Genomic DNA, 20,036 nt, shown 5'->3' on the forward strand with positions numbered 1-20,036 from the left:
GAGGTACAGGGTGGCCACACGGGTTCTGGGTGCAAATGATCGCAATACTACACAAATGTGATCTTGTATCTGAGGAATGGGAAGCATGTGTCCCCTCCAGATGTTGTTAGACTCCCAACACCCAGAAGCCCTGGTCACTGTGGTCAGGGACATTGGGAGGTGTAGCCCAACAAAATATGGAGGGTCATACATTCCCCATTCCCATTGTATCCAGACTGATGCAAACCTCCATGCTACTTCTGAAGTTGCTTAGTGCTCCTGAATCTCTGCTCCTATGCAAAATTCCCCTTGCAGTCTGTGACATGACATAAGTGTTTCCCAGGCCTTGACTCTGTATCCTTTCGTTGCAGATCCCAATGATGGAGGCAGGCTCTGTGGTACGGGCTGTCTTTGACTTCTGCCCCAGTGTCTCCGAAGAGTTGCCACTGTTTGTGGGGGATGTCATAGAAGTGTTGGCAGTCATAGACGAATTCTGGCTCCTTGGGAAGAAGGAAGGAGTCACAGGTGGGAGTCAAAGGGCCTCATAGGAATGGTTGGATTAGAAGCAAGCCAGCATGAAGCAAAACTCAGGGTGTGTGGGGATTAAAGCTATGTAAATGCCCTCCTTCTATTTGGGAGCTTTGAATATACCAGCCAAGTACCAGAAACAGGCCTCAGATATCTCCTTGGTGGCCCAGCAGTCTCTCCAGAAGATGAGAGATAAACAACACAGTTAAGGAGTTGAGGGTCAATTTTGCAGTTACTAACACACTAGAATGAGAGCTCCCTGTGTGATATGCATTTGCAGTGCCATGAAGGAAATAGGCTCGATTATGAACTTGGTGAACTACACACAAATGGAAGATACTATACAAGCAGCCGCCACATGAAGTGGTCTGATGTGGCCTCTGTATGCAGTCATAAGGTCTTCAAAACCTTCAGCTGGAACCTATCATCTATGTCCAAAAGCTTGCTTTGCTCCCTTTTCTTAGTTTCCTTCAACAAGCCAGCCAGTCTAATAAAAGATGCGTGTCTCAACATACTCAGGGTTCTCATATTGTGGGATTAGCATGACAACAGTGCCCAGAACAATATAGCAGATGGCAAAGCAATGAAACCAGCAAGCCAGTTGGTGTCCTGTTTGCAGTGCTGGGTCTTCCCTTGAGAGCCACCTTTTGATCTGTGCCTTGAAAAGGCTCATCTGCTGTCTCTGCCAGTGGAAGTGCACATCTCCCCTGGATGTGCCAGTTCTTGTCATTAGCAATTGGCCACTTGCCCTCAGCCCTGGGGAAAGAAGAAGATGCAGCGCCAGTCCTTGCTCTCACTCCCTTATCATTTCCACTGCTCTAAGCTTGTCCACACGGGACGCGGGTGGTGCTGTGGGTTAAACCACAGAGCCTAGGACTTGCCGATCAGAAGGTTGGCGGTTTGAATCCCCCGTGACAGGGTGAGCTCCCGTTGCTCGGTCCCAGCTCCTGCCAACCTAGCAGTTCGAAAGCACGTCAAAGTGCAAGTAGATAACTAGGTACCGCTCCGGTGGGAAGGTAAACAGCATTTCCGTACGCTGCTCTGGTTCGCCAGAAGCGGCTTAGTCATGCTGGCCACATGACCCGGAAGCTGTAGGCTGGCTTCCTCGGCCAATAAAGCGAGAGGAGCGCCGCAACTCCATTGCGTCAGGGGTCCCTTTACCTTTTTAAGCTTGTCCACATTACTGTGGCATGAACAAAGTGGCTGCTGTCTTGTCAAGTTGGCAGGACGCAGGTCACTGGAGCTTGAGAATCTCAATTCTCCTTTTGTAAATCCTTAGACTGAGCCTGAAGCAAGCTGTATAGCCGTCCAGCAATTGCCAGTGTAAATGAGACGTACCAGAGAGAGAGAATGCTTCATGGCCAGGAGAGGGCGCCATTCTCAAACTTTCCTTTCCCTCTCCCTCAGGACTTTCCTCCTGTGTGCACCACAGGGCAAAGCTTAAAGCCGGATCTGTAATAGCAGTCCTGTCTTTACTCCTTCCATGACAAAACATGGAAGTTTTGCAAGGCCTTCTTAGCTGTAGGTAACATGTCAGCATAGAGGGATTTTCATCACCTCAACTCAAAATCCTTTCAAGTTCCAGTTACATGCTGTGGAGTAATCTGTTCAATGCATTAAAATAAAATGGATCATTTCAACTTTGTTCTCAATGCTGAAGTTTAAACTGGAGTAAAACAAGGCTTATTCATTGGAGAGAAGAGGATCCTGCAGATCTGGGATCCTACAGCTGTCTAGGTGCTAGGATGTGGCCTTTGTATTGAATGGATTCCGACATCTGGATCGGCCTCCTGGCTTACCAAGACAGGCTCCCAACTAATAATAATAATAATAATAATAATAATAATAATACCAGTCCATCACCATCAAGAAGTCCCAGAGTGGGTTACAGCTTAAAATTCAGTATTAAAAACAGTTCAAACAAATTACAGTCACAGGAATAGGGTGGATTCATTAAAAGAAAACACATCATGATGGATGGGTCTTTTATAAAAGATACATTTTCCAAGAAAGAACAAAACATATTAAACAAGGCCATTCAGAAAGGTTAGTTCAAATTAAATCTTACAGCTTTCTTCGGAACTCTTCATTTGGCTAGATGGAATGGGGAAATGGCTCTTCACCCCTTTTGAAGATTCCTGCAGAACTTGAAAGCTTACATGCTATTTTGTGACGTTTTGGTTGGCCTAACGAAGGGTGGTTCAGTGAGAATTACAGATCCCTGGGCTGGATCTAGACATGTCAAAGAAGCGATTCAGTTAAACACATTGTAAACTCATACTGGAAATCCAGTTGGGAAAGACTAGACTCCACAGTGCCATCTGGTGCCACGGTGTTATATTGCATATACAATGCATATCTCTCTTTCTTTACCAATCTTGCTGAGTCCCTGGAAAGAGATGCTTGCATGTCCTAGAGAACAGTGGGATGTATTGGTGCAGAGGCACTTGTGTGATCTGTGTTCACGGGAACATTTCCCTGCTATTGACAGTGTGTGCTCTCTCTTTCTCTCTCTCTCATTCTAGGACAGTTTCCCAGCAGCTTTGTGGAACCCATGGAAGTTCCTGCTTTGAAACAAGGAGAAAAGCTGTTTGTTTGCACCAGCAATTTTACTTCCCAGGAGCCTGGCAGCCTCAGCTTGCAGAGAGGTACTGGTGGAATCCATCGGGTAGTCAAAGAGGGGGCTGTTCAGCCTGGTCCTTCTCTCCAACAGCCCCTTTCCTAGTGTCTTCTTCCCCAGAACTCCAGCTACAATGATCCAAGGACTTTTACTGCTGGCAACTTCATGCTCTGCTGCATTTGCCATGGCTGGGGTTGAGCTCTGAGCACCTAGGATAGCAAGAAAGTGCCCAGAATAGTAGCCATGGCCCACCTTTCCTATCCCTGCGATGCCCATTGTTGGCAAGTGCCGTCTAGATTGCTGTGAGCCCTTGTGGCTTTGGGGTTACTTATATCTCCTAGTGTTAGAACCCTGAGGGGTTCTAAGCAAGGGGGTGCTGTAGGTGACACCTTAGAAATCCCCTGACTTCATATCCTTTATCCCTGCAGGAGACCTAGTGATTCTGGATGGTTCTGCGTCTTCTCCTTGGCCCCAAGGCCGAAGCTGTTTGGGAGCCAGAGGCTTCTTCCCCTCATCATGCGTGCGAGAACTCTGCCTCTCAGCCTTCGGCCCTCGGTCGCCTTACGGCACCACCCTGGAGATGCCACCCTATGCCCTGGGCCAGGCCCGAGCGCTGATGAGCCTCTCAGCCCAGCTGGAGGAGGAGCTAGACTTCCGGGAAGGGGATATGATTACCATTGTGGGGATCCCTGAGCCTGGATGGTTTGAAGGAGAGCTTGGGGGTCGCCAAGGTATCTTCCCTGAGGGGTTCGTGGAGCTTTTGGGTCCGCTAAAAGCCAAGGTTGGTCCAGAGGAGCCTGGGACCTCAGAAATCCACAGTGTTAATGGGGTGAAAGGAACATACCCTCATCCTGAGGAGAAGGCATGGAGTGACGGTGAGGAGTTTCTGGGGCCTTATGGGATCGCTCTCTATCAGTTCCAAGCTCTGGAGTCAGCAGAGCTGGACTTTGAGGTGGGAGACAGGATTCGGATTCTGGAAGTCCTGGAAGATGGTTGGCTGGAGGGGGAGCTTCGAGGGAGACGTGGGATCTTCCCTCACAGGTTTGTGAGGTTGGAGGAGAGCAGTTCTCCAGTTAGGGAGAAATGGGAATCTGGGTGTCTGCCAAAGGACATGGACTCTGAGGTGGTCAGCACCCCCAAAGCAGGTCCTCCTGCCATGTGGGAGGAGCCTCGACAGAGCCCGGCCTGCACTGAGGAGAAGCCTGGCCACCTTGCTGTACATGAAGACCATTTGGACTCTGAGCTCAAAGAGAATGAAATGCTCAGCCGCCCAAATGAAGGCTGCCTGGAATCTTTTCCCTCAGATAGGTCAAGCTCTCCCTCGGTGGACCCTATCCAAGCCGTAAATGGAGTTTCCTTCATACCTCAGCCTGCTCTTCAGCCAAAGGGCCAACTCTGTGGTCAAGTGAGTAACGCAGAGTCCAACCAGAGCTCAAGGACCTCATGGAGCTACTCAGAGGCCTGCAAGCCCTTGGAGTGGGACAGAGAGGCTCACAGTCCTTCCCACAAGAACATGCGCTGCGAGGACTTGGCTGCTTACGTGGACATCCAGCGGCGGAAGCCCAAATCCCGCTCTTCCAGCTTCAGTGGGACACACGAGGGCCTGGATACTTGGCCTGTCTGCCGTGGTGCTCGGGCCGAGCGCCCCCAAGGGGTGCTCCATGGGGAGAGCTGTGGAGACCTCGATTCCAAACTGACAGAGCAGCTGGCTCAGTTTGAGCAGAGCCTGGCAGGCCCCATTAGCCCTGGCAGCTGTGGGACCCCCCAGCATGATAGCAGCTCCCGGCACTTTTCCATCCTGGATTTCAGCTCTGAGAAGGACATTGTACGTGGTTCAGTGCAGCACACTCCACCGAGGAGGAAGGTGCTGAGGCCACCGCCTCCCCGGCCTAGCACCCCAGTCTCTGCCTCACTTCATTCGCCTGCAGGCCACAGCCCCAAAACTACACCTCCCTCTCAGACTCTGCCAACCTCTGTGAGGCCATCCAGGCCAGCACCGCTTCCACCTCCCAGCAGCCAGAGGAGGAGCCCAGCTCCTGCCAAGCTGCAGCCAGGGAGCAAAGAGAGACAAGGCAGCAGCGACGAGCCTAGAGGTGCATCTCCGTGCCACTTCCTGCTGAACCGTATCCAGGAACTGGAGCAAGAACTGGATGTTTACAGCAAGACCCGTGCGGAGCTCAGCACAATGCTGGAGCAGCCACAGGGTGGGCTTGGGCGAGCGGAGACTTTGGAAAACCTGGAGTTTTGCGACTGCAAAATGTCCAGCCTGCACTTGGAACTGCAAGAGCTGAAAGGTAAGTACAGATCAGTTTTGTATTTATCATTTCTGATGTGTAGAATGCTATGCAATTTGCTACCAGTAATCCAGTGTGTGGGGACATTACCACTTGGGCTTTGGGGAAGATGCACTTAAAAGACGGTAAAGGTACCCCTGCCCGTACGGGCCAGTCTTGACAGACTCTAGGGTTGTGCGCCCATCTCACTCAAAGAGGCCGGGGGCCAGCGCTGTCCGAAGACACTTCTGGGTCACGTGGCCAGCGTGACATCGCTGCTCTGGCAAGCCAGAGCCGCACACGGAAACGCCGTTTACCTTCCCGCTAGTAAGCGGTCCCTATTTATCTACTTGCACCCGAGAGTGCTTTCGAACTGCTAGGTTGGCAGGCGCTGGGACCGAACAGCGGGAGCGCACCCCGCCACGGGGATTCGAACCGCCGACCTTACGATCAGCAAGCCCTAGGCGCTGAGGCTTTAACCCACAGCGCCACCCGCGTCCCTGCACTTAAAAGAAACCCTTTCTCAAATTCTTTGAGTGAATAAAGGATTAGGCAAATTTGCTTGCGTGTGGATAGTGTCATTGTATAGTTTAGCCGCTAGGTGGCACTGGACTTACTGGTACCTTGGTGGAGTCAGGGGCTTTCATTTTGCTGTTTTTTTCTTGTTGGAGAGAGAGGATAGATTTCTTGCCCAGCTTCCTGGCTGATGTTTCCTCTAAGCCTCCCACAATTGCATGATTATTGTCCCTCAGGTTTTCTGCCTTTGTTCTTCGTGGTCTCTGGTCAGTCCTGTACTTGGGTTCTGCACCTGCACAGACATTGTTTTGGAACTTTCTGCCGCTGGACTAGCATTTTGACAGGCAGCTTGCTCCTAAACTCAGTGCATGTGCTCAAGGATGTGTGCTTCCCTCTTCTCACACAGTTCCTTTTGACCGCTGCAGAGGCAGCATAGTAAGAATGGTCTTTCTCCTTGCTTGAGCTAGACAACAAAATAAAAGAAATACTTATACAATCATACCTTGGGTTACAGCAGCTTCAGATTTTTGGGTTGCGGACCGCCGAAACCTGGAAGTACCGGAATGGGTTACTGCCGGGTTTCGGCGGTCGCACATGCGCAGAAGTGCTAAATCGCGCTTTGTGCATGCGCAGAAGCGCCGAATTGCAACCCGCACGTGCTCAGATGCCCAAATGAGGGTTGCGAACGTGCATCCCGCACGGATCACGTTTGCATCTCAAGTGTCCACTGTATATATATTTTTCTTGACTGTTTTTATTTTATATTGTTCTCTCTGTCTTTCTGGTTTTTTTAATGATTATTATTACATTTATACCTCACTTTTCCTCCAAGAAGCTCAAAGTGGCATACGTATCCCTCCCCCTCCTTGCAACATTTCTATAAGGTAGGTTAGGCTGAGAGATTGTGACTGGCCCAGTGTCACCCAGTAAGCTTCATGGTCAAGTAGGGACTAGAACCCTCGTCTCCCAGTTCCTAGTCTGGCACTCTAACCACTACAACACACTCATTCTCCAAAATACCAGTTTTGTCATTTGCTTCCCTCCATTACTTGACCACCCACCTCAGGGCACCTCTGCCGCCTTTTCTCAGGGCCTGTAGTCCTGCAGGTATCTCCTTTCCACAGGCGTTACTCCACTTGAATGAGTAAGGTGCCTTGCTGACAGACACAGCCTGTGTCAGCTGTTGTGAGGTGAAAGGCAAAACATGCCAGCACCATTGGCATTTTACAAAACAGGGCCACCAAAATCAAACAGTTTGTCTCAGGGATGCTTCTCTAGGAAGAAGCAGGGTGCTGAAGTGGAGTCCTGTGCATTTTCTTGTCCTCACTCTGGTCCTGCTGACGGCATTGCTTTTATTCTCTTTTTGTGGGGAGGGGTCAGAGAGAACTGGAAAAACAGGATTGAGTTATATGTGAAAAAATGTGCTGAGGATATCATAGTACTCTTGGTAAAATATGGGCAGGGATCCAAGGGGAGTGGCTGGTAATTGTGTTTTGTGACCCTTGAAATCCCTCCCCAGATATCTCCCTCCCTCCCTCCCTCCTTTTCTCTAATTAGCAAAAACTGCCAACATGGTTTCAGGTTTTTCTCTGCATTCTTTTGGAATGAAAACTATTGGTTGCTGAGGCTACTAGGTTCCTGCACAAGCTGTTGAAGTCTGTTGGACTAGGTTTTTTTGTCCCTTGAGCTTAACATTTCTCATGAAAATTCCTAGATGCTTGCAGTATATTTCTCAAGTTACCGGGACTGAATCTGTGAAATAGTGGCTTGACTAGGGGCAAATGCTTTTGACCTGAAATGTGAACCCTGTTAGAGCCTGGGGCTCTAAAATCATTGGTTTCTCCAGGCTCTCACAGATCAAACAATACAGTCTTGTGATGTATGTGTGGAATCAGAACAGCTTTAAATGTGTGCGTTTTTGTGCATTCTTGAGCGACCAAGGGTGACTGTATATATATTGATTTTATTTATATACAAGTTGGCTGTATATTTATTGATTTTATTTATTTAAGGTATTCAGGCACCATTTAATCCTTAGCATTTCTAAGTGGGGTCCGTAAAAATAAACCATACAGAAAATAAAGCAGTAAAACACAGAGCCCTACCTTTAAAAACCAAAGGTGGCTTTGTTTCTCCCACAAGCAGATCAGACGTGGCCCAGGTGGGTCCAGCCTATAGTTCCCCAGTGCCTGCATATCCCCCTTTTCCTTTGCCCCAGGGAAGCACTCCTGAGGTGTGGCCACTTAAGCCACAGGCTTTCTGTTTCCCTGTGTTAAGGAGCCCTGAGAGGGAGGGAGGGAGAGAGAGGTCACTGGCTGCTGCCTTCAGCATTGGAAAGCAGAGAAGCCGGTTTGGGCAGGGAACTTGTCCAATCCACAGCTCTCATCTGTGGGACTCTGGTTATTCATTACTTGCCAGCAGGTGGGTGAGGCTGTCTGGACTTGCTGCCTATTGGGTACGAAGGTTATGCTGCTTCTCTGTTGCTGGTGTTTAGTCAGCAGAGTCCCAGGGTGAGGTGTGGGGAGAGGTGGGGGGGGGGTGGATGTCGCCAAGAAACTGAACCCTGGGGAAGAGGGTGGGGGCATGCCAAGAGGAACATGTGCACCTACCCCGAGGCAAGGAGCCTCTGGTTCCCCAGCTGGGAGTATGAGGACTACAATTCCACCGCCAGGAAAGGAGATGGTGCCAGAGGAACTGGCCAGAACAGTGATTGTGACTGGGACAACAAGTGCAGGAGCAGAGAACTGTATGGCACCACCAGGCCAGTGGGCAGAGCCTGTGGTCACTTCAGGAAGGGGGAGATCTGGTACAGAGACCGCGAAATGGCCAGAGTCTGCAGGGACTGTGGGGAGGAAGGTGGACAATATACCGACCGGAGGAGGAGGAGAACCAGGAACAAGCTGTACGAAGAGCACAAGGCAGTAGGCAATGGTCACCTGGAGGAAGCTGGCTACTACACAGACAGTGAGAAAGCCACCAGGGCAGCCTGCAGGAAGCCCTATAGCTGGTATCAAGATGGCTTTTACGTGGATGCTGGCATCAAAGCCTTGAGGAACGTGGATGCTTGGGGTGCAAACCACTGGAGAGAAAGTGGCAGCGACGATGACTATGGGAAGGGAGATGGTTGGTGCACAGCTGATCAACGCTTGGATGCGGACTTTAAGAAGGTAGGTGAGAGGTACGTGGAGCACAGCAGAACACATCGGAAATGTCGGGAGGAGGAGGAGAGGCAGTATGTGCTGCATGGAGACCTCCTTCACGATGCCCAGAATTCTGGAAGGACATTTGAGAACAGCACTGTGGATTGTAGAAACATCTCTGCCAGTCCAAAAGACCAAGTGTCCTGGCCGTTAGGATGCGAGCGCAGCAGTGGGGAGTTGGCGCCTGCCTGTGAAGTGGCCAAGCCACGTAACGTGGTGGACGAGGACTCTGGCGCAGCAGAAACTGTGGCTGGCCAGTCTGGAGCACCGGGACTGCAGGTGTGGAAAGGTGGATGTCCAAGGACACGGACAGGGCGGTCAGACTGGAGCCTGGACTGGGAGGGTGAAGCCTGGCAGCGGAACAGCTTGTACCGGCGCACGGCTCCCAGCGCCTTGAGGCACCACGTCAAAGGAAAGCAAGGTAGGTTGGACAGGGTGTGGTGGTGATAAGGCTACATGTGCTTGGATTTCCACACCTTTTCCGGTCAGCCAGCCCCATGTGAACAGCAGGGCTTTGGATCACAGCCAGCTGCCTTGTCATTGGTCCATCTAGTGCAGTATTGTCCACACTGACCAGCAGTGGCTCTCCAGGGTTGCAGGGAGGGATCTTGCCCATCCCTACCTGGAGATGTCGAGGATTGAACCTGAGATCTGCAGGTGTTCTGTCATTGAGCTACAGCCCTTCCCTACAGCAGCACTTGAAAAGAAAACACCTGTTATGTCAATCATCTGGGATATTATGAAGGTTAATTGTTGTTTTCTCAGTGTGTGCTAATTGACAGCCTTCTCCTTAGGCTCTCCTTTGTGGCTGTGCCTTGTTTTTCCCCTCTTGGGCTGGGCATTTGCCAGTCAAGTCCCTTATGCCAGGAATGTTTGTGCCGTTTTGTTAGGTTTGCAATGCGCTGTTGCCCTGCCAGGGGCTCCCTGCCATGCTCCCTGCCCAGGTGTGAGCCTGGCTTCCTAGATGCTCAGGTTTCATGCACAGGGTTAGACCCTAGGCAGCTCTTTGAAACCAGCCTTTGCATCTCTGTTATGCTGTTACGTGGTGCAAGAGTTACTGCAAAGCTTGTAAGCTGCTCCTACTGGGGCAATTCAAACATGGCCGTACAGCACTGAGAAACCAAGGGACGGATTGTGCACTTTCCTGGAATTTTGCGGAGTGACACTTGTTCGCAATTCCAGGAAAGTGCAGAATATGTCTTGAGTGGGACACTCTTGCTGCAAAGACTTAAAGACTTTGGAGGTCTTTAAGCAGAGGCTTGACAACCATATGTCAGGAGTGCTCTGAGGGTGTTTCCTGCTTGGCAGGGGGTTGGACTCGATGGCCCTTGTGGTCTATTCCAACTCTATGATTCTATGATTCTAAGAGGTCTTGCTTGAGTGTCCCTTGATTTCTCAGTGCTGTGGTGGCCATCTTTGCACTTGCCCTATTAGGAGTGGCTTACAGGCTTTGCAGTAACTCTTGCATATTTGGGCTAGCCATTTCTGGAACATGGAAAGCTGCCTTCTGCTGAATCAGACCATTGGTCCATCCAGCTCAGTATTGTCTGCTGACCAGCTCTGTAAGATTTCAGGCATGGGTCTCTCCCAGCCTTAGCTGGAGATGTTGTGGATTGAGCCTGGGACTTCCTCCATGCACAAGAGATACTCTACCCCTGAACTACAGCCCTTCCTCATTTTGGTGTGGTTAGTTTGTATTCCTTATGAAAGGTGGCTGAATTGCAGTGGGACACGTTTTTCTGTCGGGTTCTACTCCGCATCTCAAGCTAGCAGCATCTTACAGCTTCTGTGGAAGTTGCCTCAGGTCAAGCAAGGTTATTGTTTTTTCCTGTGTTCAAAAGCAGCAAGAACCACCCAGTTGTGTTCTTCAGCAATTATGCTGAAATGTGGGGTGTATATGGAGTGTTGCAAATGAGTGTTGTTGCTATTATAGCACCATCAGTGTGCATAGTGCTTAACTTTAGCAAAAGGAAGGCTCTTTCCCTCTGGGTTTGCACATCCGTCGCCCTCCCCAGCAGACTCCTTTTGGCCTTTAGAGTAGCAAGACAAAACTTGGCACAGTGGGAAACTGGTGGGGCAGGCTTGTTGACTGCTGCTGCTGCTGCAGCTAGTGGGAGCCTCTGCTGCTTAGTGTTCCTGCAGCCTTGTCATCAGCTGGACCCTGGGCTAGAAGAGGGAAAGCAGAATTAGTTGTCATCAGGCAATTGATAATCTGTACTAATAAACAAGAAATCTGAGCTAAGATATCCCAAATTCAGCTGAAATCCCAGATTTAAAAAACTGAATTTTGCATGCAACTGTGTACATATTAAGCAACTTCGCTTATTGGGGCTCATTTATAATGCCTCTGCTAGTCACTGGGGAGTGCTAAATAGCTACGGATAAAAAGTTTGTTTTTACCTGGACCTTCAACCTTGCCTATGCAGGACTTTAGATGTCTGTGGCCTCTACCAGTGGGTGGGATATGTTTGTTAGTACTATTTTGTAAAAAGCTTTGAGACAACCTAACTTTAAAGGGTGATGGAAGTAATCAGGGTGTTAAATTTGGTGGCCAAACCAAATTCTGTACTTTGCAGAATAAGCACAGACCTTGCTATCCTGGAGAATCTCTAGGGAGTAAAGCTGGTGGCTGTAGCAGGGAAGAGGGGGCTGCAGATGGAGTCCGGTGGCTGGTGCTGAGCTCAGAAGATAAGGAACCCACAGTAAACACCGTGGAGATTCTGTGTATGGTTGGTGGATCCAATAATATGTGGGATTTGTTTGATATGCTGCAGACGCTGTAGCGTAGACCTGTCATACGCACCTTTGGTCCGGGCAGGACTGGGTACCACTTAACCACATGAACTTTGGCTCCTGACATTCTTCAAGGGTGAACAAAAGGTCAGAAAACAGACACACTTACAAGAGAGTCTGCAATACACTAATTAGAGCAGTGCAAATAAGGATGCCGGAAAACTTAAGTCCCTAAGCCAAGCTTAAGGAACTTTTGGCCATCCAGATGTTGCTGAACTACAACTCCCATCAAGTCTAACCAGCATGGCCAATGACCAGGGATGATGAGAAGTGCAGTTCAGCGACATCTAGAGGGTCAAAGATTTCCCACACTTGCCAAATATCTCTTTTCCCCCTATCCATTCAACCCGCCCACTGAACAAATATGTAGAAAACAAGACTGCTGAATGTCTGATGTCCAGGCTTGATTAATGCTGTATGTAAACACGTGGGTTGGATACACTTTGGGGAGCCAGTGTGGTGTAGTGGTTAAGAGCGGTGGACTTGTAATCTGGTGAACTGGGTTCGATTCCCCGCTCCTCCACATGCAGCTGCTGGGTGACCTTAGGCTAGTCACACTTCTCTGAAGTCTCTCAGCCCCACTCACCTCACAGAGTGTTTGTTGTGGGGGAGGAAGGGAAAGGAGAATGGTAGCCGCTTTGAGACTCCTTAGGGTAGTGATAAAGTGGGATATCAAATCCAAACTCTTCTTCCTGGTATGTATTTAGCTTCCAAATGTTATGTGTGCTCACTAAGAGAAACACAGTGGATAAGTGACATAAGTGGCTATTTACATGGCGAGTCTGTCTGTCTTGCTGATTAAGTTACATTTGTATAATGCACCTTTCCCTGCTGATCTGAGCAATTGAGGAGAGCTCGTCATGTTACAAAGGCCTAATCAGGCTGCAGGGATCATAGTTTAGGTGCCATAGATGATGGTGCTTGGTTGTGAGAACCTCAAGAGTACACTTAAATGCACATCATTTGGACAGTGTGAAGCCTACTCAACACATTTTGTTCAATCTTGTACAATCTTCTCTCCAGGATTAAGCTCAGTTGCTGCAAGAGCTGGGTGGGCATTTTGCTAATTAGCCGGAATTTATGACCTCACAAGCCCACCTTCCCGTAATTCCCTTCCTGGAGCAGCTTTTCAGCTTTTAAAAAATGGGGAGGGTGGTGAGATTTAGGAGGGAAATGTAGTTTTAATTGCATAAATATACAAAAGATGCTCTAGCAAAAATAAAGGCAAATAGCCTCACTGGAAACACAGGAGGAAGAGATGCAAGTAAGGAGGTCTCAGGGTGTCATTTCTTCTGCATTTTGAAACAAACAAATTCTGACTTGCAATAACATTCTTCTGTTTTATTGCATTTCTCCAAATTCAATGATGCAGTCCTCTGATTTTGGATAAAATACACAGTGAAGCATGCATTTTAAGGTGGAATGTGTACTAAAATACCTATTTTGTGAGCGAAATGCATTCAGAAATAAATGCACATTTTTGTGTGTAAAAATAATAACCATCATCACAGATTGACATGGAAATGGGACAGACTTGTGAATAAATACAGTCACAGACAAGAAATAGATGCATCCCTCACTTGGTACAATGCCAATGATTGAATCAGTGTTTGAGTTGCTGATATGTCTGCCTATCAATTGCTTTATGAATGCAGGAGGAATGCCAGTCTGGCTCAGTGGGAGAAAAATCCATGCTAAGTCTGTTTTTTGTTTGTTTGTTTCTTAAAAGTTTGTGTATGCCTTTAAAAAAGCCAGGAGGAAAGGGCTTGTGTCGTGTCTTGCTTAGAAAGCAATTCTCCAAAAGGGAATTCGTGGTCTTGCCTGTCAGCAGCCCATCTTCTCCATCTCTGTCTCTGCTTTGACTATCAGTTATAGTCAGAAAGTAGTCAGAAAACTAGCTTCAGGCTGCATGATGACCTCAGCCTTTGCTTCAAGCTACAAAAAGGCAGGGGCCAACCTCGTTGCCAAGATTTGCCATGTCATGCATTTTGTTGAGGGCTCACATACATATGCTGCATGCTTGAGGTATCAGAACCATGGTAGGGTGCACACAGTGTAGGGCTGCACTAGTGGAACTGAACTTTCCCCATCTCTCATCTCCCCTGCAGCGCCCCCCCCAACTCAGCTCTGGAAGGTTGAGGGGCACTGGAGAAGATTTGGGGGCACATGGGGGGGGGGAGGAAATGTAGCTGCTGCTGCCACACCAGTGCTGGCTCTGCTGTATATACAGCCCTCTATGTTTCATGCTAGGCATATCCCATTGTGAGGAGCACTGCATATCTCGCTAGCCTTCCCTTTAGCTTTTCCCTGCCTGCCACCCAGCACGTTCCAGAACCACCAGAGTTATCTTGATTTTCTTTAAGCTAGCAGCTTGGTATCTGCAGCCTGAAGTACAGTTCTCGCCCTTCCGATGTTTGCAAAGTGTTTAGGCACTTCTTAGTCATCCATTGCTGGAGGAAAAATGCAGAAATGGTGATTGGTTCTCCCCGTGAGCAAATGGGTGCAGCCCTTATCGGTCCTTGCTAGACTAGCTAGTGGAAGTTGGCGGTTTTAATCTTTTCTCAACTAAAGTTTAATCCTCCCTTAGCTGTCTGTCCATCTGGCTCCGCATTGTTTATATTTTTCTGTAACACTTCAGTAGTCCAGCCTGGCTACAAAAGGCCCAAAGAGGTTAATGAATATAATGCTTAAGTATAATGCTAAGTTCTCCCACTTCCTGAAACAATCAGAAATCCAGAGGCAAGGTTACAGGGTTTAGATTTCTTTGGAGGCTTATGCTGTCTGTGATCTCTTTATATACTAATATACAAGCACAGGTTTTGTAAACAGAGAAGCAGGCTCCTCAAAACAGGCTGCCCAACTACTAATCCCGCATCAGTCTCTAAGAACAAATGTGTGGACCTCTGCAGCTTTCACCCAGCTGAACTCCAGCTTTAACTGACTTTGTCTTTCCCATATTCAGACATTGCTTCTCCCACTCTCAGAAGTGTCTCCTCTTCCAAAGTCTGAGGAGAGAGCGTTCCAGTCGACAAGGAACATTCTTTTGTTGAAAGTCCCTGACTATCCATTAGGTTCAGGGGTAGTGAACCTGTGACCCTCCAAATGTTGTTCAACAACAACTATTATTCCTACCTATTGGGTCTGATGAGAGTCTAATAACATCTGGAGGTTCACATGTTCCCTAGCCCTGTTTTAGCTGTCTGGTGATAGACCTGCTCACAGTAATCAAGGCAACCAAACTCATAAACATAATGGTGTAGGAAGTGCTCAGGGCTTTGGTTAGTGCTTAGTGCTCAGTGTTTAGATTAATGTCAGTCGATGCCAGCTGAGAATGTGGACATAGCCTATGAATAAGTTGGGGTGATTCACCCAGATGTTGAAAAACATAGGGGACAATATCAAACCTTGTTGTCATGATACACCATGAAGCATATCAGCAATCTACCAGTTATGCCACCTGGAACTTTTTCCTTGTTTTTTTAATGATTCAACTCTCTATGACATTAATAATTCGGTGAGTTTCAGAGTTGCCATTCTTGGATAAGGTGATTGTGTTGTGTCATTTAGCTCCATGAGTTTTTGGATGAAACTGGTTATCTAGAGCAAGCGTGGGCAACCTGTGAACCCCGGCTTAATTTCATGTAAGTGGCAAGAAGAGTGGGTAATGGGGGAAAGGAGTGGCAGAGAGAGAGAGAGAGAGAGAGAGAGAGAGAGAGAGAGAGAACAGGTGCTCCAACCACTTTTGGATGTGCCCCTACACACTACCAGTATAAAGCCCCTGACAGATGTGCAGCCCAATGCAGCCCATTGACAGGGAAGAGCAAGAGGCTTCCCATCTCTGATGGCTTCTAGATACTGTCCAGTTGACCCATGCAGGGCCTTTTGGTGGTCGTTCCCCTTTTGTGGAATCCCCTCCCTAATGCATTTCAAACATTGCAAAACAGTTAAAAACACCCAAAACATTTTGAATATCTGAAAACATTTAAAACCAATAAAATGCAGTTACTGATTTTAAGGTTACTAATGTTTGCGACTCAGAGCTGCTTGGGGAGGAAGGGCAAGATACAAATGTAATAAACAACTAAGTCCACGTTTGGTCCTGAAATCTCCTTGGTCATTTTGATGGATCTTCTAGGCTTAGAAATAGACAGGGGGAATATAAGACTGTTGATTCCTCTCTATCTCTCAGCTGCTTTCAGAGACCACTTACATTGGACTTTGGGGTTGTTTTTAATTATCTGGCTCATGGGCTGTCTGACAAGATTGGGAACTGGAGGCATACTTTGCTGTGGTTCTGTTTCTACTTATCAGGCAGGTCCCAGATGATAGTGTTGAGTGACTGCTGCTCTGCCCAGTGGTACTTATTTTGAGAATTCCAGCCTTTGTGTCCCTCTTGGCTTTGAACATCTACATGAAGCTGCTGGGAGGAGGAGCCAGGAGATTTGGAGTGAACCTGAGGCCTTCCAGGTGTGGTTGAACTTCCCATAATCCCCAGTGGTTCGCCATGCTGACTGAGGCTGGGTGTTTGAGGCCAGTGACATCAGGAGGTGAACTTCCTTCCTGAATGTGATGGTGAGGACTGTCTGACTGGTGCAGGGAAGAAGAGGGAGTGGGTGACAGAACAGAATATTCTGGAAAGGGGTGTGCCTGGCTGTTTGGAACCCTGGAGCATTTTGGAGTGCCTTCTTTCGTTCCAGGTCCCGCATGTGCTCTCATGAATTTATTACCCCAGTATCTGAGGCAGGAGGCTCTTGAGTCACAGACCAGGGTGCCAGCTTCAGCTATTTATCAATTGTCTAGTTCTTCTACATGCCTCCCACTGTAATCTCCTGAGGCTGTTTTTGCTTTTTGCTTTCTCTCCTATTTTGCTCCACTGCTGCAAGGCAACAAAGCATCGAAGTCTGAAACAGAAACTTGCTTTCATTTGGAAATGGCGGCAGCTTGTGTGTCACACTAATGGAATGTCCTCTGTCCTCTGGGTCATGGTTTCCATGCGCTGGCCAGATGCCCTGGGAATTACTTTCTGCAGAGGCAGCAGCGGTTACTATGCTGGGCTGCCACGTTGTTTCTGGGTACTTTCGCACCACACAGCCTCGTTGCGCATTCCAGCAGGGGCCACACCTTCTTGGCCTGGATTTCGCAAACAATGCACCTGCTATTGGATGCTTGAAAAAAGGAGGGAGGTGAGTGAGAAGAGGGTGGGCAGGGCAGTCAGTCAGTGGCTGAGGCAGCAACAACAGGGGGCTCCTGCTTGAGCCTCTGAGGAGCCCTGTTTGTGCTCCCCACCACCAAATGCAACATGTTCTTGTCTGGGCCAGGAGACTCCATCAGCTTTTTGTTTAGCCAGTGAAATCTTTCCTAGGTTCTTCTGGTAAAAGGGATCTGCTTTGTTTTCTGCTGCCTTGTTTTCTGGCAAGACACCTGTGCCATCAAGGAGATATATTGTGCAACAATGAGCAAAACTGAATCTGTTTATTAAACATGCATCCTGATTTGCAAGGAGACTAGACGATGTTGGCTCTCCATTCTGATTTGTTCACAGGGAGGTTAGATGATGTTGTATCTTGATACATCCACGCTTGTCCATGCTTTCCAGCTCATGTTTCTGTCACTTTGCTTATCGCAAGTCTGCTCTTCGGGGGAAGGGGGTTTGTTGCGCAGTATGTGATTGAATCCTGTCCAAAAATAGTGATAGCTCAGAAGCAGCCTGTCATACAGCCATCAAAGGCACCAGAGTCAGCCAGATGAAAGGCAGCTTGGAGGTGTGCTCTCCCTCTGGAAAATGTGAAATATCTTGGGGCTTCAAACCCAGTTCTATGTGTGGCATTGACACACATGCACCCAGCTTATTGCTAGGCACATATAGTATAAGGCATAGGCCCATAACACAAATTTGTTCAAATTTATGTGTACCGTGAAATTAAGGAAGTGAGTGGCTGGAATCTCACCATTACTGTCCTCTGCTACACACCCCAGCTACTCTATAAGTAAGTTTTTAAGAGTGGGGAGGACAGGAGAGATGCAGCCTGCTGCAAAATACCTGGGGTTTGGGCTCCCTGAGCCAGCCGCTAACCCTGGACAGCTCAGTTGGTTAGAGTGTTGTGCTGATAATGCCAAGATTGCAGGTTCAATCCCCATATGGAACAGCTGCATATTGCTGCATTGCAGGCAGTTGGACTAGAATGGTCCTCAATAGCATCCAATAGCAGGTACATTGTTTGTGAAATCCAGGCCAAGAAGGTGTGGCCCCTGCTGGAATGCGCAACAAGGACCATTCTCTACAATTCTATGTTTCTATGTCAATGTCCCTGGGCCCTTTTGAGGAGAGGATTGTGGCCCTTCCTCCACACGAGCGCCCAGATGTAGAGAACATTCTAGCTATTGCTGGAGAGCTAGCACTGATCTTATCATGCAGATAGTAACTGTACCAAAGAAGCATGATGGAGGGCTGAAACTCTGGATGGAATTTAGTGCCTCCCAGGCGAAGAGCCCAGATATCACAAGGCCCCTGGGACTACAGAACCAAAGAGCAGCCCTCTCTGGTCCCATCTATCAGCCCAAGGGCTGCTGGGTTGTGTGAGCTTGGGAGCGCATGTGTATTATTGCAACCTGTTGTAAGCAACCTTGTGAACTGTTTGATTGAAAGGCAGGGTGCAAATCTTCAGACTTAGTATCTTGACCCCTTATTTTGAAGCTATGGAAACAGGCCCAGGAGTGGTGGGAGATGCAAGGTTTGGTGTAGGTAAGCGAGTTGCTGAGCAAGTGAGGAGCAGTCCATGGATGAACAATGCGCTTGTGTAAAGCACACTGTAGCACTGTGATGCCTCAGTGCCTTGCGAATTCTGCCCTTTTGGGATGGCCTTCTTCCAGCCCTTTGTCATACTATTGTGGAATGACGCATTAGCATTTTGGGCTGCCTCACTATGCACAGCAGGCTTGTGGTTGAAAGGGCATGCATGTGTGTTCCTCTGCCAAGAACAGTGTTTGTCACACAGGCAGTGGGAGTGGGACTTAAAATGCATGCTGATCAGCTTCCAGCCCAGGGAGAACAACAGCCCAGCCAGAAGCAGAGACTCAGAGATGGGCTCAGCTCATCAAAATTCAGCTCACGCTAACAGAATCGTGAGATCTGGCACCCAGATCGGGGGGGGGGGGGGGGACATCAACCCTGTTCATTGTGCCAGCTGATTATGTGCCCATTGGGGCTGGCTTTATTTGTTTACCTCCTGTAAACTGTTGAGAATAAATGCATGTTGTTGTTTTTTAAGACCAGTTTAAGCGCAGAGGCAATGGAACATCTTTATCTCATATGAACAAGCAAAAGTACACAATCTCTTTGAATTCGGGGAGGGAGATAGATCGCTGTTGAGAAGTGCCTGTTCTGCAGGTGGTGGGGCTCAAAACATATACATGGAACCAGTTAATTGGAGGGAAGAGGGAAAGCTTGTTCCGCTTGACAAAGTTTTCTTCAGCAGCCACAGAGGGAAATGCATGCCTTCCATTGGCATCCCTGCTTACTACTGTATTGTGAATTGCTTGTTTGCCTAACCAAACATTGCACAAGTGCCTCTCTCTCTGCGAGGTGGTTGGAGCTGATGGGTCACAAAGGAATGCTGCGGGCAGAGGAAGAGTCTGCTGGATGTTTTCCCTTTAAAAAAGAGCAAATGCCTGGGAAATGCCAGGCCTGGGGGTTGCTGGGCCCCAGGAATCAGCCTGTGAACCTGAGCCAGGGGGCTGGCCGGAGTCAAGACAACAGCAGGTGAGATAGAAAACCAGGAGCCGGCCCTGCCCTGCCCGAACTTCCACGAGCTGCGCCAGACTGGATGGGCACCTGTTTTAGTCGCCTCTTCCCAGTTCCGATTCGATTCGCCCTGGGAAGAGGGCTGCTATTGTCGCCTCCCGGGCAGGCAGCCACGCCCTCGTTGTGCCCCAGATTTGGCCGCGATTGCATGGAAGGGCAAAAACGGCAGTGGGTCACGAAGACGCAGGTATGGGCGGCGCTGTTTCCTTCTGCTGCCGCCAGTTTCCCGGCCTCCTCCTCCTTTTTTTAGCTTTGCCTTGCGGTCCCAGGGGTGCTGAGCTGTGCAAGGACCTGCCTGGCACCTGGTCCCTTGTCTCCCGCGTCCT

At 48.8% G+C, this 20,036-nt stretch overlaps 1 protein-coding gene across 2 annotated transcripts in view; it reads left to right on the top strand.

Annotated features, from left to right (window-relative positions):
* Positions 1-20,036, top strand: part of DNMBP (dynamin binding protein) — a 49,209-nt gene that overhangs the window by 14,862 nt on the left and 14,311 nt on the right. The window contains exons 2-4 of one of the 2 annotated variants that reach the window (XM_083443784.1): positions 351-504; positions 3,033-3,155; positions 3,556-5,421. In XM_083443784.1, coding sequence (XP_083299910.1) covers positions 357-504; positions 3,033-3,155; positions 3,556-5,421 — 2,137 coding nt within the window. In that variant the 5' untranslated portion in view covers positions 351-356. Of the gene's footprint in view, positions 1-350; positions 505-3,032; positions 3,156-3,555; positions 5,422-8,417; positions 9,538-20,036 lie in introns of those variants that run through there. The other variant, XM_083443785.1, reaches the window with a different exon arrangement.

The sequence above is a fragment of the Podarcis tiliguerta genome (assembly GCF_965153285.1).
Source record: "Podarcis tiliguerta genome assembly, chromosome: 5".
Lineage (NCBI taxonomy): Eukaryota > Metazoa > Chordata > Lepidosauria > Squamata > Lacertidae > Podarcis > Podarcis tiliguerta.